The following is a 16,744-nucleotide window of genomic DNA, read 5'->3' as shown; positions in this document are numbered from 1 at the left end:
TAATAAACCAGATGAGAAAGCCAAGTGCTTCGTATGGACTGCTGTGAGCTGGGTGACCTTGTCAGATCAGACAGGCGAAACAGGCACTTGCCCGCTCAGGCTTCGGGTGGGAGCTGCAGATGCTGCCACAAAGACCCAGTGCCGGATCCAAAGGCGGCACTGCTCGTGCTGTCGATTGGAAATACCCTCCCCGAGGTGCAGCGTATGTTGGGGAGAGCCGGGCTCCTGCTCAGCAGCCTGGGGTCCTGCCCTGCAATGGTCCCACCTGCAAGAGGGAGAAGCTGAAAGCTGGTGGGTGCCATCTGCAATAATTTCCTTGTTAGGGTTGTCCTCTGTGCTTCCAGTCAAAGCCACTAGTCTTTGTCTCCATTGCGGGGAGTGTTCTCTGTTATGTTCTGCTGCAGAAACGCATGTGCTCCTTTTGCTTGAAGTGATGACATGATAGACATGCTCTAAAATGTGCCATTATTATGTCTGACCTTGAAAACCTCAGCTTCCATCATACAAAGTGTGGAACAAATTACTGGAAAAAGCTGAGAAGCCAGGGTCTTACCCACATGGGCACAGCTTCTCTGCGTGGGAATGGCCTTGCCAGTGTGCCAGGAAGAGGAGAAGTCATATGGGTCTGGAAGAAGGTGACTCTTCCAGATTTGGTTAGTGTTTTGTTGGGAAAGTACCACGGGGAAGATCTCAGAGATGAAAACGTGGAGAGACTCTTCTTTTTTTTTTCACATCAAGGTCTAGAACAGGGGCAGAAATAAAGTGCAGTGGGTGTATGGCTCTAATGAGGGATCCCTTCCAAGGAGGGGTGACCCCAGGCACGTTGCCTTTCCAGCAGGCCGTAGTGTCCTGCAGCTTTCTGCTAACAAAGACCACGGCTGCAGCTGAAATACTCTCACAAGTGTTAGCTTGGGCAAAACGTTCTTGCCCATTTTCTGTAAGATGTGACTGTCATGCACAGATATGGCTTCTGCTTAAATTTTTGTGTTATATTCCGGATTCTGAATTTGCACTGTTTATTTGGTGTTCTGTAAAGGTACATCCGATGTGCAACCCTGTTGTTAGAGAAACTCCTTTGTGCACCATACTGTGTCTCAGCAGCCAGTGTCAGCTGGTAGGAACAATCATTTATTCCTAAATTAGATTACACCAACACTAATAACTGAGTTCTTGGAGTTGAATCTCCTATCACTTGATAGAGCTTCCCTGTGCTCAGCGTGGATCCAGCATCGAGCAAGATACAGTGCAAGACCCGTGTCTTTTCCATAACATTTGGATAGCCCCTGACATCAATAGCTTGGTTTTATGTTTTAACCTCCTGCTGTCAAGGTGCCCAGCAGCCACAGTGCTGGAGTGTTATTTGATGATAGCATCTGTTAAGGGAAATGGAGGCTTTGCTGAATGCTGGAGCAGCCCAGCCTGGAGTGCAAATGTGGTGATGCTGCTGTGTGTGGGTTATGAAGACATGGGAATATGCTGTATCATTCCTTCTCCTGTGGCCATCACATGGCAACGTCCTGGAAGCACAGGCATCATCAAGTCATCAACTGTCTACAGAATATATCTACTTCTTAATGGTGCAGATATTCGGATAAGTGACAAAGGCAGAATTAATAGCCACTTGGGACCAAAATGATTGGGAATGAGAACACAAAGTGTCACTTCACCTGAGCGTCTGAGAATCCCAGAATGTGCTCTGAATTTGTAGAAACGAGATTTTTTTCCATCAGCAGTGCTCCCTGTTTAAATAAACTCCACGATCTAGAAAAGGGGTTTTGTGCCCACTTGGGAAGTGTCCAGTTTCTCAGCTCTGGGACTGCTTTTTCCATTCTGAACGCAACCATATATCAAAGGGAGACAGGTCTGAACTTCTGTTGAAACCATTAGGGTGTTTTTGCAAAAAGGGAATCCAGGTCCCTTTGATGTGTGCTAGAAAAATTCCCCTTCCTTTTATAAACCCAGATCAATGGTCGGCGGTGCAAATCTCCTGTGAGCGTCCCAGCCCTGAATAAAATATTCCCCGGAGGCAGAGGAGTGCTGCTGTACGGCTTGGTCAGATTCCTCACGAGTCTCTTCCCCTTCTCGTGTTTGGGTTTCTCACATTTCTTTTTCTTCTGTCCCTCTCTTTATTCTGGTATGGAGAGAAGAGTCCTACTTTCAGATTCTTCACTTCTAGTTTTTAATAATTTTTCCTTTTTAATTAGAAAGTGGATATGTTGTTTATTCTGTTCTCTTTGCCAACATCTGTTTGTCCTTCCGTCACCCAGTAAATTCTTCACCTTAGCTTTGGACGGGTGGCTCCTTTACCTCCCCCCCTTTTTTTTCTCTCTCCCTAGCACTTCAGGATTTCACTCTGCTGCATTGTTCGGATTATTCCTCAAATCCATAGAAGTGTAGCTTCTGTGTAGCTATGACGGTGGAGTGACATTAGGGAAGTCAGAGCACAGGCACTGACTCCGTATGCCACCTCTCACGTGCCAGGTGAACGTACGGGCAGGATGCTCTTGGGTCTGTCCAGTGCAAACTCCTCCAGGAGAAAGGCTGTCCCTCAGCGGGTGTACCCCCGGTGCCAGGGCAGCAGAGCCCTGATTTCATTTGAGCCTTGGGGCCCTCTGGTAGTGGAAGCCGTAACAGGAGCTGTCAGTAGCTGAACACAATGTTGACATGGCCCAGGCCACCTCCCTTGGTACCCCAGTCCAAGGGTGGGTGCACCTCTTGGGAGAGCCTGGGATGGGAGTCACAAATGGGCTCATGTCAGGTTGGCTTTTACTTCAAACCCAGGAGTGAGAAGTACACGGGGATCCCCTTGGAGTGGCTGTGTCACTGCCAAGGTGGCTGGGAGCGGGGAGAGCTGTCGGCTCCAGACAGCTCAGACTTGCACGCTCCTTTCGGATCCAGGGCAGAGCAGCAGGCTTCCCGGCTTGTCTCCGGAGGCGATGCAGGCAAGAGTTCAGATGATTTGTAGTGCTCGGCTCTTTATATTGAAGCACTTTGGTGTCTCACCCCGCAGGCAACAGAAATACATCCTGGTTCTCTGACACTGTTTCTTGAGGGACCTTGGTGGTTTTAGTAGCTGCTGTCCAAATGATGATGGTAGCGATCAGGCCCAGTTTTGCTTAACTTGTGAGCCAAAATAATGGCTGTTATTAGGCTTGAAATGGTTTTGATCTCTGCCTGGCTGGCTGGGGTGGCTGTAGGCCTGTGTCTCTTTCCAGATGGAGTCCAGCATCACCATGACTTGCACGGATGGGAAGTGGAACAAGCAGGTGACCTGCGAGCCCGTGGACTGCGGTGTCCCAGACCAGTACCATGTCTACCCAGCCACCTTCAACTGCAGCGAGGGGACCACCTTTGGCAAGAAATGCTCCTTCACTTGCCGACCTCCTGCTCTTCTGAAAGGTATCGGAGGGTGTCTGCGCAGTGACCTGGGGATAGCTGCACGGCTAACACAGACTGTTTCTAGCACTACATGTTACTGTTGCTGTTGTTTTAGAATTATTCATGATATTTTAAGTATGAAGAATTATGAGACTCTATGGGAAGGTTTATTTATATTAGAAGTTAAGTTCCTTTGTGTCTCTCTATTACCTTCCTTTGACCTTTCCTTGATCACGGCTGGCCAGGCAGTAATGACAGTGAATATTGCTTCCATACAACCAAAACATAGAAAAGTCATGGGGATAAATCAAATTGAACTCTCTCATCTTCTTTCCCATGCTTTCTCTGTTTTCTGTGTCTGTCTTCCTTTTATGCCTCCTCCATGTAATTGGAAAGGCAGGAGAAGACTGAAAGTCCCATGTCCCAGTGGCACAGCCCCCATCACTGTTTTTCCTAATCCACCCATCACCTCTCTCCTTTTGCACACTCACCTTGCTCTACCTCTGACCTTTCTCTCCTCTTCTTGTTTGGGACCCTCTACAATATTTTTTTCTTAAAAATAACACACTCTGCTGCCTTCTTTCCTTTTCTCCCCCATCTTCTTCCCTGCTGCTTTTCTGCTAGCATCCCCATCATCTTCTCAGCGCCATCAACTCTTCTGCTCACTGGCACATTACCCTTTTTGATCTGGTCCTCAGGAAACACGAAAAGATATCATTGTTAATTTGAAGGAACATTAGAGCCAAATTAACTTGTCATCTTGAAGTACAGTAATCTTAACTGCTGTTGTCAACTCAGGTACAAACGCTTTTTTTGTACATGTGATATCACCTTTTCTGCTAGGATTCATTGCAAACCCCAGAAGAGGCATGGGAAGTATTCTTCATTTCAGTGAAAAGATGTGTTGATTTCTTCATAGATAACCAAATTGCTTAATTCTTCTAACTCCGACTTAGGAGAGTAACCACAAGCAGCCTGCACACAGTGAAAGTTGAGACTACTCGAAGGGGAGATTTTTATCAAAGAATTCCTTTTTTCTGTTCATACATTCAGAGGGTCATCTTCAATAAGAGGTGTTTTTTCATTGAAAATGCCTGGAATTTTTTTGAGGGGGCAGTGAAAATAATTATATTCGTCATGACCAACAAGAGCTTCAGCTGATGACTGCGGCGGGGGTAGCTGGAGGGATGCAGGTCAGGGGGTGCAGCTGTGCTGTGTAGCATCCCTTCGCTTTTGTCCAGAAACTCTGTGAGCTGTGAGGTAAAGGCACCATTTGGTGTACAGCCATCGGTGATGACTAATAGATGTTGCTACTAAGCTTCTGGAGAATGGTGTTCGAATGACTCATGCCTAATTCAATCACTGACGTCATGACAGCCACTGTTGGTAATGTCACAGCTTATCACTTTGCAGTGGCAAGTATGATATCACCACGGCTGGTCTGCAGAGCTCTGCATGAGTCAGAGCAGAGGAGCATGCTGGTGCTCTAGAAAAGAGCTCCCTTCTGCACAAAATACCTCTGCAATCATCTGCAGTTGGGGAGGGGAGAGAGAAAGCCAGGGCTGATTTAATGCGGCTTCTCTTATCTTTGTGGGTAGGGCAGAAGGGCTCCTCCACATACCTTCCTGAGCCCTCCAGAGCCTTTTGTTTTCTTCTTCTTTGAATTCCAGCCTCATGCCCCGGCTCTCTTCCTTCCCTCTCAGAGAGATGGCATTGCTCTGGGGTTAGCAGTTTGTCAGTATTATTTTGGATAACTCCGAAGTTGGCTTACTGTTGAAAATATGCCTTGTGGGTTGAGAAGAGTTCCTGCAGCAATGCTCGGGGATTTCAATAGAGTATTAGGGATTTTTAGAAGGGTTAGTGGCTCATAGCTGTGCTTTGTTTCTTAGGAAAAGCTTATTCCTTTTCAACATACGGTATAAAATAACAAAGAATGTAAAATACACTGAGACTAGGCTACTTTTAGCTTAACCTTCTGAAGTCAAGTAGGTCACAGCAGAGGCAAATAGATCTATTGTACCTTTTACCTTTGAGGTGCTGGCCAAGAAAGCTTCCTAAGGAAAATGAGTCTCTAATGAGTATTATGAATCGTATTTATCACAGTAGTCCCCAAGGACTGAGAGTCCCCAGCTGAGAATGGCTCCTCATTGTGTTGGAGTAGTGACTCTAATACTAACAGATGCTGCTCCAAAAGGCTCAAAATTGAAATGAAAAGGACAGATTCAGGGAAGAGATATAACACAGAAGCAGAATGAAGAATGTAATGGCACCAAACCCTCTGTTAATGCCATGACTTTGGAGAGGAGGGGGTTGATGTAGGAAGCAAGCTTCCTTTCAGAGAAGAACAAAATAAGGAAGAGAAATACAAAAGATTACAAAGCCAGTGTGGTTTCCCCTATGCTATAGCATTTCCTGAAATAAGCACTGTCTGCCTGTCATCTGAAAACAGAGTCCGTAATGATTTAATGCCATCATCTAGAAAGAGAAAATGCATAGGACATACACAGTTGAATTTGTCAAACCAACTGGGGTGGCTTTTGATATATTATGGGTGTAACGATGTTTTGAAAAAAATAGTCCTGCTGAACGTTGTTAACTTTGCTCACTGTTCTTAGGAAACAACAGCAACTTGACCTGCATGGAGGATGGGCTGTGGTCCTTTCCGGAGGCCCTGTGTGAGCTGATGTGTCGAGCACCCTCCATCGTCCCTAATGCAGATCTCCAGACTACTCGTTGCCGAGAAGATAAGCACAAAGTGGGCTCGTTTTGCAAGTACAAATGCAAACCAGGTTACCATGTCCCTGGATCCTCCAGAAAAGCAAGAAAGTACGTGAAAAAGTAGTGCCATGCAGTCAGCATGATTCAGAAGGCCACGAGTTAAAATGATTTTGGGAAAGGGATGGGCTGTTTATAACAGACGGTATGTGCTGTAGGGTATATCACTGAGCAATTCCTTCATACAGATAGTTGTGAAGTTTCAAGGGGATTTGGGCACCTAGCTCACTTAGGCTTCTTTGAAAGTCCTAACTAGTGCTCAAAAAACAGACCTTACCTTAGAAATAGCCCTTTGATATGCAGGCTGGGGAGTCCCCTTTGAAACTCTGCAGGAAAGGGTTAGTGCTATCATATACTTCTGACCCTGCACAAACCCACTTCAAACCAACCACAGCCCGCAAGCCTGGGAAGTGGAGTTTTTGGGAGATGTGTCCAAGGCCAAAAGAGGAGTTTAGGCTGGGCAGCTCAATGTTGGCTTTGCAAATAATCGTTATTTTTGCTCAGAGACCTCATGACGCAGATTCACAACTTGTTCCCCAAGTGTTAAAAGCTCAAGCACACCCATCCCCTGCAACCTGCTAGCAGAGCTCAGAGGCTTTAGAGGCTCTTAGCTGACTCAGCCGCTCACTAAATGGTCTTGTTTTTTTCCGCACAAAAAGGCGAGCCTTTAAGATCCAGTGCACGCAAGATGGCACGTGGCTGCCGGGCACTTGCGTGCCCGTTACCTGTGACCCTCCACCTTCCAAGTTTCACGGGCTCTACCAGTGCTCCAACGGCTTCCAGTTCAACAGTGAGTGCCGGATCAAGTGCGAAGATGATGACAATCAGTCGGTGAGTCTCTCTTATCCAAATTATCTCAGCCCATACAAGCGTGGTTTTATCATATGTTCCCTAAGGACCCTGATCTTGGAGGGGCCGAGTGCCATTGAGCTCTTCTGAGACCAGAGACGGAGAAATGGAGAAGGGAAATACATAATTAAAGCAGAGGGAGAGAGCTACTGCGAAGAGCCTGGAAATATTATTTTAATGGTATTAACTATTACCCATAGAGGACTAGCAGTGAGTGACTTACTGTTTCCGGACAATAAGTGGCTGAAAAATCTGCCTCAGTGGCTCTGTGATCTAGCTAGAAAATAAGGAGTAATGAATGAAAGTAAGTAGGTTATGAGTTACCCGCACTTGTCGTATTTGTTCATTCCATTTTATCTTGCTTTTCTCTCCAATTCTTTTTCTCATTATCGTTATATGTATGTGTGCCATATGATAATTTAACTTTATAGGGATTACAGCTATTCAGGTGAACTGTCTCTAAACTTTCATGTTTTTCTGGCTGTGAAGGTGTCATTTGGCATCAAGGGTCAGATCCTCATCTGGCATAAATCAGTGTGTTGCCTTTGACTTCCTAAGAGCTGTGTTCACTGATACGAGAAGGTCTGGCCTTTAGTATCTTGTTTGGAATGCTTAGTTTTCGTCACCAGAGGTAATTACAGTTTGTGAGAGAAATAACTTCTCCCAGAAGTGCTGCTGCTGCTTAATACGCTTGGGAAGAGAAAGTGGGGATGTAGAAGCTGCTGCTACTACACATGCTGCAGAGAGCCGGGAGTGCTCTGTCAAAGGCCTTTTAATATCATTCCAGATTCTAAGGACATATTAAAAGGCACCAACCCTGCCCTAGGGCCAGTGGTCTGAAAGACACCTCTGACACCTGCTCAAATGTCAAAAGCCGATTGCTGCCCCCGTTCCCTGCCAGGTTGGCCTGCCCTCTTCACAGAGACAGCAAGCAGAGCCCTGGGGTTTTGCATCAGGGCACCTGAAAAAGTTTCCTTGTATAAGACTTAGGAGAGGTTACGAGCCTTCTGAAATGAGAAGTTGCACGCCTGGGTGCAGTTTGGGTGCGAGCTCTGGGATACGGCGTCTGTGGCTTTGTGCCTCTGCCACTTGTTCAGACTGGTCAGCGTGGCTGAAGACATTTACCATCGCTGCCATGCAGGGGAAAGTGGGGCCACCAGGGTAACGGCAACTGGTGTAACGGGTTTGTGTTTGCTTTTAAATGAGCTTAACGTGAAGAGGAGCACGCAGCGGAGTCAGGGTTACAGCAGTAATGAAGTGAGCTGTGGAAAGTGAGAGATACAGCTATGTCTCTGTGCACTGCAAGGAAGAGTGTGACTGTTCAGCTGCGAAAGCACCTTAAGCAAAGGAGCAGATAACATCTTGAGAAAGGGATTTACAGAGAAAGGTATTTCCAGATATCCCGGAAAATAGACTACAGAAAAAGAGGGAGGACTCCTGGCACAAGCCAAAACCATTTGAGAGGTGTTAATTATTTAAGGATTAAACCCCACTAAGTCTCTCTCAGCTATATAAGGTGATAATGCACGTTGCATCCAAGCAAGAAACCCAGCAGGGATTTTCACAAGAGATTTTGCAGGTCAGGGAATGATGGACAGTATGTTACTATAGCAATGGATATCCTGGGATCTCAGAGTATGTTGCAGAAACTATACAATAGTACCCTCAAACACAACCAGCTCCAGGAACATAAATCAGGTTTCATGGCTTACCTTTAAAAATCATGCTTGAACCCTGGCATGCAAATTGCAATGGAAGTGCACCACACTTGCTAAAACAGCAAATTGTGCTCAATTATCACTTAGCGATCTCTTCCTGAATATGTCACCACGCTGAAAGATCATTATTCAGCTGTACATATGGCATCTCTTAATCACCAGGAACGTGATGGTCATTTAAGCAGGTACCTCCCCTGGCACCCAGAGCAAGAGTCTTCCATTTCTGAATATTGTGCACAAGTCATATGAATAGTCAGATCTATATTAATCAGTCTCTGCCAAACTGGCCCTTAGGTGAGAGTCACCAAGCTGGATCACACCCTGAGTCCATCTGGTCCATCATCCTTTCATATGATTTTCTTATTAGTTCTGGCAATGGCCAGATGTCTAGAGAAGGGGAAGCAGGTCCCACGCAGTAGTCTGCTGATAAGACCACTTTGCATCTCACTAAACATTGTGTTCATCAACAAAGCTGAGCAAAAAAAGCATTAGGATATTAAGGACAAGACTAAGACTGAAGGCTGTGCAATCTTCCGCGCCGGTACCAGGGGCTTGTGCAGAGCCCTGTGCAACAACGGGCGTGGGTCGTGGGGAAGAGCTCCTGAGAAAAGTTCAGCAGCCCTGCAGGGATCCCAGCACAGACAGCGTACTAAAGGATCCCCAAAGATATCCAGCACAGTCTCCAAGAGCAGGGTGGGTAGATTGCAGGCAACATGCCTGGCATGTAAAATGGGTGAGGAGAAGCAGAGATCCTGCATGGTTCTCCCACCCAGCAAGGACCCCGCGGGAGGTTTGGAGCCCAGCCACACCAGACATCCTCCTGTTGAATGTCCCACATTACCCCATGGCAGTTGGGCTCGCAGATCCTGCAGAACAGCTTGTGCAGAAATCCCCAATGCCATGAGGATAGATCTGACAAAAGATTGCCTGTGCGCTCCTTTGTTGTTTCTAAAGGGCAAGATATTTCCCCTCGGACTTTGGTATTCATTCTTCAGTATCATACAGAGAATCTTTTCTATAAGAGAAATGTCATATTCTATTCCTCGCCCATTCCCACACCAGAGGATTTTTTTCTCTTTTCCACCTGCCTCTGTGCGTGTCTGTCTCAGCCTCTTCGCTTGCTGTTACTCAAGGCAGCCAAGCTCTAAAGAGCACGTTCTGCCCTGCTAAGCATCCCTGCTCGTGTCCCGCTTTCCTTCCTCCTTCAGATGGCCATTGGGGATTCTTTCTTTTTCGAGACAAAGATGATACAACTAGTCAGGAAATGGGAAGAGGGAAGAGGTCTGCATTCAACACAAACCTCTCAACAACAGGAAAGAAGGCAAATGGGGTGAATGCACCTTTATCGCAACTGCAGTGGGTCTATTTTAAGGTAGAGACTTTGCAAGGGCCTTGTAGAGACATTGCATTACACAGAAGAGGAGAGTGTGGGTGTGTTTGTATGCAATGCAGGTTTCCTTTTTTTTTATTCTTTGGAAGAAAACTCCTTCTTGCCCCCAAGGGCTGGCAGTCCCAACCGGGGGCTCTTCCAGCTCCAGCAGAACTTTGCTCCCAGCTGAGCTCTGCCCGCTTCTCGCTTCTCAGCCTCTCCTTGCTGTTGTTTTTGTGACCATCCTCGTTATCTCCTTCTCTCATTCCCAGGGCCGTGGAAGCAACGTGATTCACTGCCGGAAGGATGGCACCTGGAGCGGCTCCTTTCATCTCTGCAGGGAAATGCAGGGCCAGTGCACGCTGCCCACGCAGCTCAACAGCCACCTGAAGCTGCAGTGCGCCAGCGGCTACGGCATAGGTTTGTGAGCACCAGCCCCGGGCGTCTGCCGTGGGGGGATGCAGCTCAGCCGGGAGTGGGGAGCAGTGGGACAGCAGACGAGGAAGAGGATGGGAATAAGAGGGAGGAAGGAAGGAGCCTGCAGTCCTTGAAGTCACCTTCTCCTGTGGATCTGTTTGCCTGAGTGAGAGGCTGCTATGGGAGGCATTTCAGGGAACTGCTTTTAGGAAACATGAAGCTTTGAGAGGCCAGGCATCATGTAACATGCTCTGGTTGCCTGCTGCTTGCAGCACTTCCAGTTTCATCGTGTCCCTTCTTAGCCAGCTGGTTTTAATGGGCAGCCAGCAAGCCAGACTATGCCAGAGACACGTCGAGTCCTCAAAATACAGGAAGAGATTGTACCGGCATTTGCTCTTACACTTTTGGAATATCCCCCTCCTTCAACCTCATGCACACACGCACACCCCAGAGGCTGAAAGGCAGGAAGCTGGCAGGGAAGCGCAGCATCAGGATAATTCAGGTCTCTCCAGAATGAACATGAGAACAGCTGAGCATCCCCTTTGGTGTGACAGTTGTTTAGGAGCTGTTGTAAGGGTATGTTTTCCCCCTTCCTTCTGTGGTACCTGGTCACTCTGCAAGGAGCGATGAGCATTGGGGCGCTTCCTGCGCTCAGCTTTGCTTTGTGTCACCCAGGCAGAGGGAGGGATAGACCACACACTGAAAATACACTATATTGTATTTTCAGCCCCTGGTTTTGAGGTGTCCCTGCTGTAAGGGCTGCAGCGGGAGCTGCACTGGCTGCAGCCCGTGCAGATCTGTGAGGCCCCTTCCTGCAGCCCCACTCCCAGCCCCTGCCAGCCCCCTCCTCCCTCCGCCTGTCCCTTTGAACTTGGAGAAATTTCCTCGTTGCGCGGCTCCCTCATTATATCACAGCCATGGGAGGGACCACGAGCCTCCTTGTGTTCCCTCCCCGGGGAGGAGAACACAACCTGGATGAGATCACCGCTCTGTAATCATGCCAATTACAGATCATATATCAAAACAATTCCGAGCCGCTCCTTTCCGTAAGCGTAAATAGCGTGGCGGAGCGCAGGAGAGCGAGCGGCGAGCAGGCTGCGGCGACTCTTAATGTGGCGAGGCGTTTTACCCTTGAGATGAGGTTACCTCCTGCGGCCGGCCAGGTTTTTGCACAGAGAGAAATACCGATTCCTGGTTTGGAGGGGAGCATCTCAGTGCTGGAAGCAGGAGGGTCTGCAGCTGCCCGGGCAGCGGGCGCCTGCCAGCCCTCGGTCCTGTCCCAGCCCTGCTGGGACACCGGCAGGTGCCGATCCCAGATGCAAGGTCCGGCGGGCCTGATCCTGGGATGGGACCATGCAGCCATCATGGAGGTGGGACGGATCCTCTATGAGAGCTCAGCGAGGGCACAGCGGCCATTGGCTCTTATCCTCAGCAGGTGGAGACATACCACACACTTTGTTAGGCTCGCCCAGCACCACCTTTTGGGATCAGGTTGTTGGGGTTTTCTCTTTTTTGTGTGTTTATGGAAGCCTGATTGATGTCCTTCTGAGAAGGTGCTCTCCTGCCACTTACTCACAGTAGGGCTAGCGTCAACAGGCACTCATCCAGCAGGTCCGTGGAGCTGCTACCATATGCACTGGGAAAGCAAAACAAACCCCAAGCGCTCCCCGTCCTGCTCAACATCCCGGGTCTGCTCCGCTCCCACTGACTCCTCCATGTGGGAGCACGTGAGAAGGCAGAAGCAGGTGGGGGAAATAATAGCATCCAGTCGTGGTCCCTATGAATCCCACACGCCTTCGGTAATTCCTCAGACACCTAATCTGCCCTTCCAGGCTGAGGTGTGTGTTGAGCCAAAGGTTCAGCTCTCCAAACCAGCGCGGAGATTAATTCCTCCCCCAGCGCTGATTGGAGTGCAGAAATCCTAATGACATGATTGCAGCAGCTGTGCCATTCAAGAGTGATTTTCCAGGGGGGAAATGGTAATGGTCCAACACACTAGGGCTTACGGTTGTGTCACCACAGGGCTCTGGGATATTGCTGCAGAGTATCGCAGCATGTTTTAATAAAGAAAGGACAGGATTCCCACTGGGCATGACAGTTAATCAGAGAAAAAGCAGGTTTATGTGTGAACAAAGCCATCATTACCTCTCTGCGTACTTCTTATCGACTGTGGGACTTAGGTGATAGCTCGTCTGCAATATCATTAGGCTTGGTCACCCTCCGAAACATTATTATTGAAGGTCTGTAAATTTGACAGATCAAACGGTAGGTTTTTGTCATGTCATAGGTGAGATGAGTTTGACAGCCTCTGCTTAATCAGTCCCATTGCTTGAAAGAGCAGTTGAAACGGAAAAACCTTCGCATTTTCTTGATGACCTGAAAGCACAAAACCTGACCCCCTTCTTGGAGTTAATAACCAGAGAAATACCTAGATATGCAGCTCACACAAAAAGGCCCTGGAATATCTGCCACCCCCACGGTCTCCTGCTGCGGTGCAGGGTTGTACTCAGCATTTCATGTGTGGCTAGAAGATATCTGATAGTTATGGTTGACTGCTAATTGCAATTTAGGAAAAACGAGCCCTAATCCTGTCCTTCAGCTGGAAGGATGCTGAAAGGGTCAGAAGCTGCTTGCCTTATCCTTTAGCTTTATCCTCTCCGTGTTTCGTGCAGGCGCGGAGTGTACCACCTCATGTCTGGATCACAGTCACGAGCCCATCCTCCTGCGCGTGAACGAGACTGTGCAAGACATCCAGCACTGGATGAACCCTCAAAGAGTGAAGGTCAGTGCCTGACGATTTCCCTAACTGTATCCCTTGTTGCATGTTTACGTGCAGTGAGTGAACAGCGTTACCCGTGGTTCATTCAATGAGGGGAGTACATCAGGAATTCTGCCCTTTAGAAAAGAATTCCTGATTTTTGTTGTGTCTTTGCATGTTGTTCTGTAATGTGGTGGCTTTCTCTCCAAGTTGCTTTCTCTCTGTGATTTCCCAGTGAAAGTCAGTTCAAGGTAAAGGCCCCAGATCCACCCAGCACCTACAGTGGGTGTGATCTGGAAAACATGATTCATCACACAGAAGGATGTGATGGACAGGGAGAGAAAGGGCACTGGCCAGGTTTTTTTTTCTTCCTCCCGTTCAGTATTTTGCATTCTTTGGGTGGCAGGGCTGGATTTTTCTGCACTGCTTTCGGATGACAAAAGAAGCTGATACAGAGGGTATTTCATTTCCCAAACCAGCAGAGCTGGCTGAGTCCTCCCCCCGCCCCTTCGCCCGCATGCGAGAGATGCCTGCTCAGCACAGCCCCTTCCAGAGGTCACCACTCCTTCCTCCTGCCTGCTGCAAAGGTGCAGGCAGCATTAACTGCTCACGGCACTCCGTCCTGTGCGTCCTCCAGCGCACGCCGGCATCGGTCTGCCCCGATGGGGCCATGCACACCCATATACGGCACCTTGCACACACGCTCACCCCTGCACACGCGTGCCACTTGCAGCAAATAGCTGCTTGGTTTCATGCCTACGCTTGGATACCAGTGCCAGACACACTCATCTACCTCTTTCTGAAAACCCTCATGCCATCTGCACAAACGTGCCCTAGAAATGCCTGTAACCAGGCGCTTGTGCCTGCGCGGTATTTCTGTAGGTGTGGACGTTTATCTGGACATGCTCAAGTGCATGTCGGAAGACGCTGGCACGTCACATGTCACCAGGGTGCAGGTTGCTGGTGGTGCTTGAGGAAACACTGTTGGCTTTTACATACTTGGCCCTGGCTTTGCAGGAGTCCGTTTTACGCACTTGAACTCCATTTAGGAGGAGAACAAGCAGCCAACACAGCCCCACCATGTCCTGAGCAGCTTTGACAGTCTATTTGCTACTCTACATGCCTAAATACGTACCCAGGGTTTGGTGTTTTTGAAATCTGGCCTTGGCTGTGGATAGCAAGCCGCTCCAAAAATCTCTGCCACTTTACACTTCCCTATTTCACACGGAACAATAAATCCTGGAAAGGGGTGGGGAACTTAAGTCCAGAGAATACGACAAGCTCACAGTGTCCTTCCCGGCTTCCCATTCACTCCAGACGCCAAGATTATATTACTGCCTAAGCCTAGGCTTTGCCAAGTTTCTGGCATGAAACATAAAGAAAACCCCTATCTCTGTGTTAGGGGCAATTTCTCACTGGCCCTTTCCCGAGTGCTAGACTTTAAAGTGGTTTTGTAATTCATGGTGAAATAAAGTGACAGCTTCCCTCCCGTTCTCTGCTGTGCTCCTTCGTTTATTGATGCGGGTACGCAGAAGGAGCTGTAACGAGTTTTATACCTGCAGGTCTCTGGAGGGCTCATTAGGCAGCAGGGAAAACATATAGTAGTAAAGGGGGAGATGAGGGGAGTGAGGGATGGAGGAGAAATCATGGTTTCCAAGAGTACAGTGGTAAATAAGACCTTTTTTGCTCTGATGGTGAGGATCTTGCAAGAGCTTTAGGCTGTGAGCAGACGCAAGTTTGACCCCATAAACACTTTGTAACTAGAGGGTGAGATCTGGGCTTGAAAACTTGCGTTGGGAGACGGAGGGGAGCCTTTAGGAGACAAGCAGGATGGTGCTAAGACACGCTGGAGGGGATTTTTTTGGTAGCTGTAAGACATCCATCTTATTCAAGCCTCCAGATAAGGGGACGTCACCCACAGGGAGCGGTGCCTCGCAGGGTGCCGCTGGGGAAAATGCTGCTGCTGGTGGGACCGGGGAGACCCTGGAGAGACGGGACTGGGATGCCTTAGGGGAAGGTCCCCATGGCAATGTGTTATATATCATTAATAATATGTGTCTCTATTTACGGTCAGTGACAGCTTGCTGTTGTGCCATACGAGTAAAGCGAGCAGCTGGTTGCGTTTACACAGCAAGCCTTTGTGGATCTCAAAGTACTTGAATGACGCAAAGGAAACGCTTTTAGTTACTTAATTTCAGGCACAAGTAACGTACAAATGAGTGCAGTATGAGAAGCAGATAAAGGCAGGACCGATCTCTGGAGCTTACCTTTGAGAGGACAGGCACAGATAAAACATAGGGAGAGCCGGCAAGAAAAAAAATGATTTGCATGTAGCTGCTCAAGCAACAGCTGTTATGGAAGCAAAGTGGGAAGAGGGAACCATCCCTCCTCTGGGGGTTGTTTAGAGCAGAGCTGTGCAAATCACTTGATTTTTCGGTTTGCTGGAAGTTTTGTCAAATTAGAAAAAAATGTTTTCTCCTAATCAAAGTGACTTTTTTGTTGTTGTGATTTTTTGGTGAACCAAAAAATTGGAGAAAAAACCATGTTGGTTTGAACATAACTTAGCATTTCATTTCCAAGGATTTTTTTAAACTTCTTGTTTAATGAAAATGAAAAAAACTTAGAAATTAAATGTCCTCTTAAAGGAACAACAACAACAACAGCTACTTCATTTGAAAAGTGTCTAAATATTACTGTGTTTTTCAGAATTGGTTTAGGCTCAGTTTCTTTGTTGGGTCTGAAACAGTTTGCTGAAATCAGTGAAAGTTGGCAGTGTCTTCCAAATCAGTATTTTCAGCAGGAAAAAAAAATTCACCTGAAGTCTTTTTTGTGTCTGTTGTTCTGCAGCAGGCCATGTTCGGAGCAACCATTGCTGTTGCCACGATTTCCCATTTACCGTGCGCGTGCAAGGGGCAGCGAGCTGTTGAAGACATCCATAGATAGAGCTGCCAAGGCTGACTATGCAGGCAGTGGAGAGAAAAAAGTGAAATGTCTCAGAAAGACAGCTTGACAGCTCTTTCCCACTGACTGCAGAGAAATAGGGCAGACACCTAATTTCTTAGGTTGCCTGGATCTGGGTCTTTGCCTTTGTGCTGAGCAGGAGCAGGCCGAACACTGTGCAAGCATGTGCACGCACAGGATAGCCTTGGAAAGGTCGGCATGCCCCGACTCTGCCTACCAGCGGCGCTGAGTGTGGCCATGGCCCTTCCTGGGACGATGCCCTACTGCTGGTGATGTGTTTTCCCATGTGCACTGCAAGCCCTGGGATTTTGGATGTCCAGAAGTCATTAAAAATACTCCCCTATTCCTTTAAACTTTGCAGTTTTCCTCCTTCCTTCCCCTCTCCTCTTTCTGTGAGTGTTGGGCTCATTTTTCAGGCAGGGAAACTGAGTCACGGAGCGGTGAAATGACTTACTGCAGTGCGGCGGCTCAGCGCCCAGGAAGGCAGGACTTCCCACCCCGTCTGCAGCTACAGGAGGA

The 16,744-nt window shown here is 48.1% G+C and overlaps 1 protein-coding gene across 1 annotated transcript in view; it reads left to right on the top strand.

Annotated features, from left to right (window-relative positions):
• PAPPA (pappalysin 1) overlaps nucleotides 1–16,744 on the top strand; it is a 179,479-nt gene that overhangs the window by 143,530 nt on the left and 19,205 nt on the right. Inside the window, exons 15-19 of the mRNA XM_075170430.1 lie at nucleotides 3,216–3,399; nucleotides 5,994–6,204; nucleotides 6,813–6,984; nucleotides 10,362–10,509; nucleotides 13,179–13,288. Coding sequence (XP_075026531.1) covers nucleotides 3,216–3,399; nucleotides 5,994–6,204; nucleotides 6,813–6,984; nucleotides 10,362–10,509; nucleotides 13,179–13,288 — 825 coding nt within the window. The remainder of the gene's footprint in view (nucleotides 1–3,215; nucleotides 3,400–5,993; nucleotides 6,205–6,812; nucleotides 6,985–10,361; nucleotides 10,510–13,178; nucleotides 13,289–16,744) is intronic.

Source organism: Calonectris borealis, chromosome 21 (assembly GCF_964195595.1).
Source record: "Calonectris borealis chromosome 21, bCalBor7.hap1.2, whole genome shotgun sequence".
Classification (NCBI taxonomy): Eukaryota; Metazoa; Chordata; class Aves; order Procellariiformes; family Procellariidae; genus Calonectris; species Calonectris borealis.
Note: the sequence above shows the minus strand (reverse complement) of the source record. Positions and strands in the feature narration are given on the sequence as shown.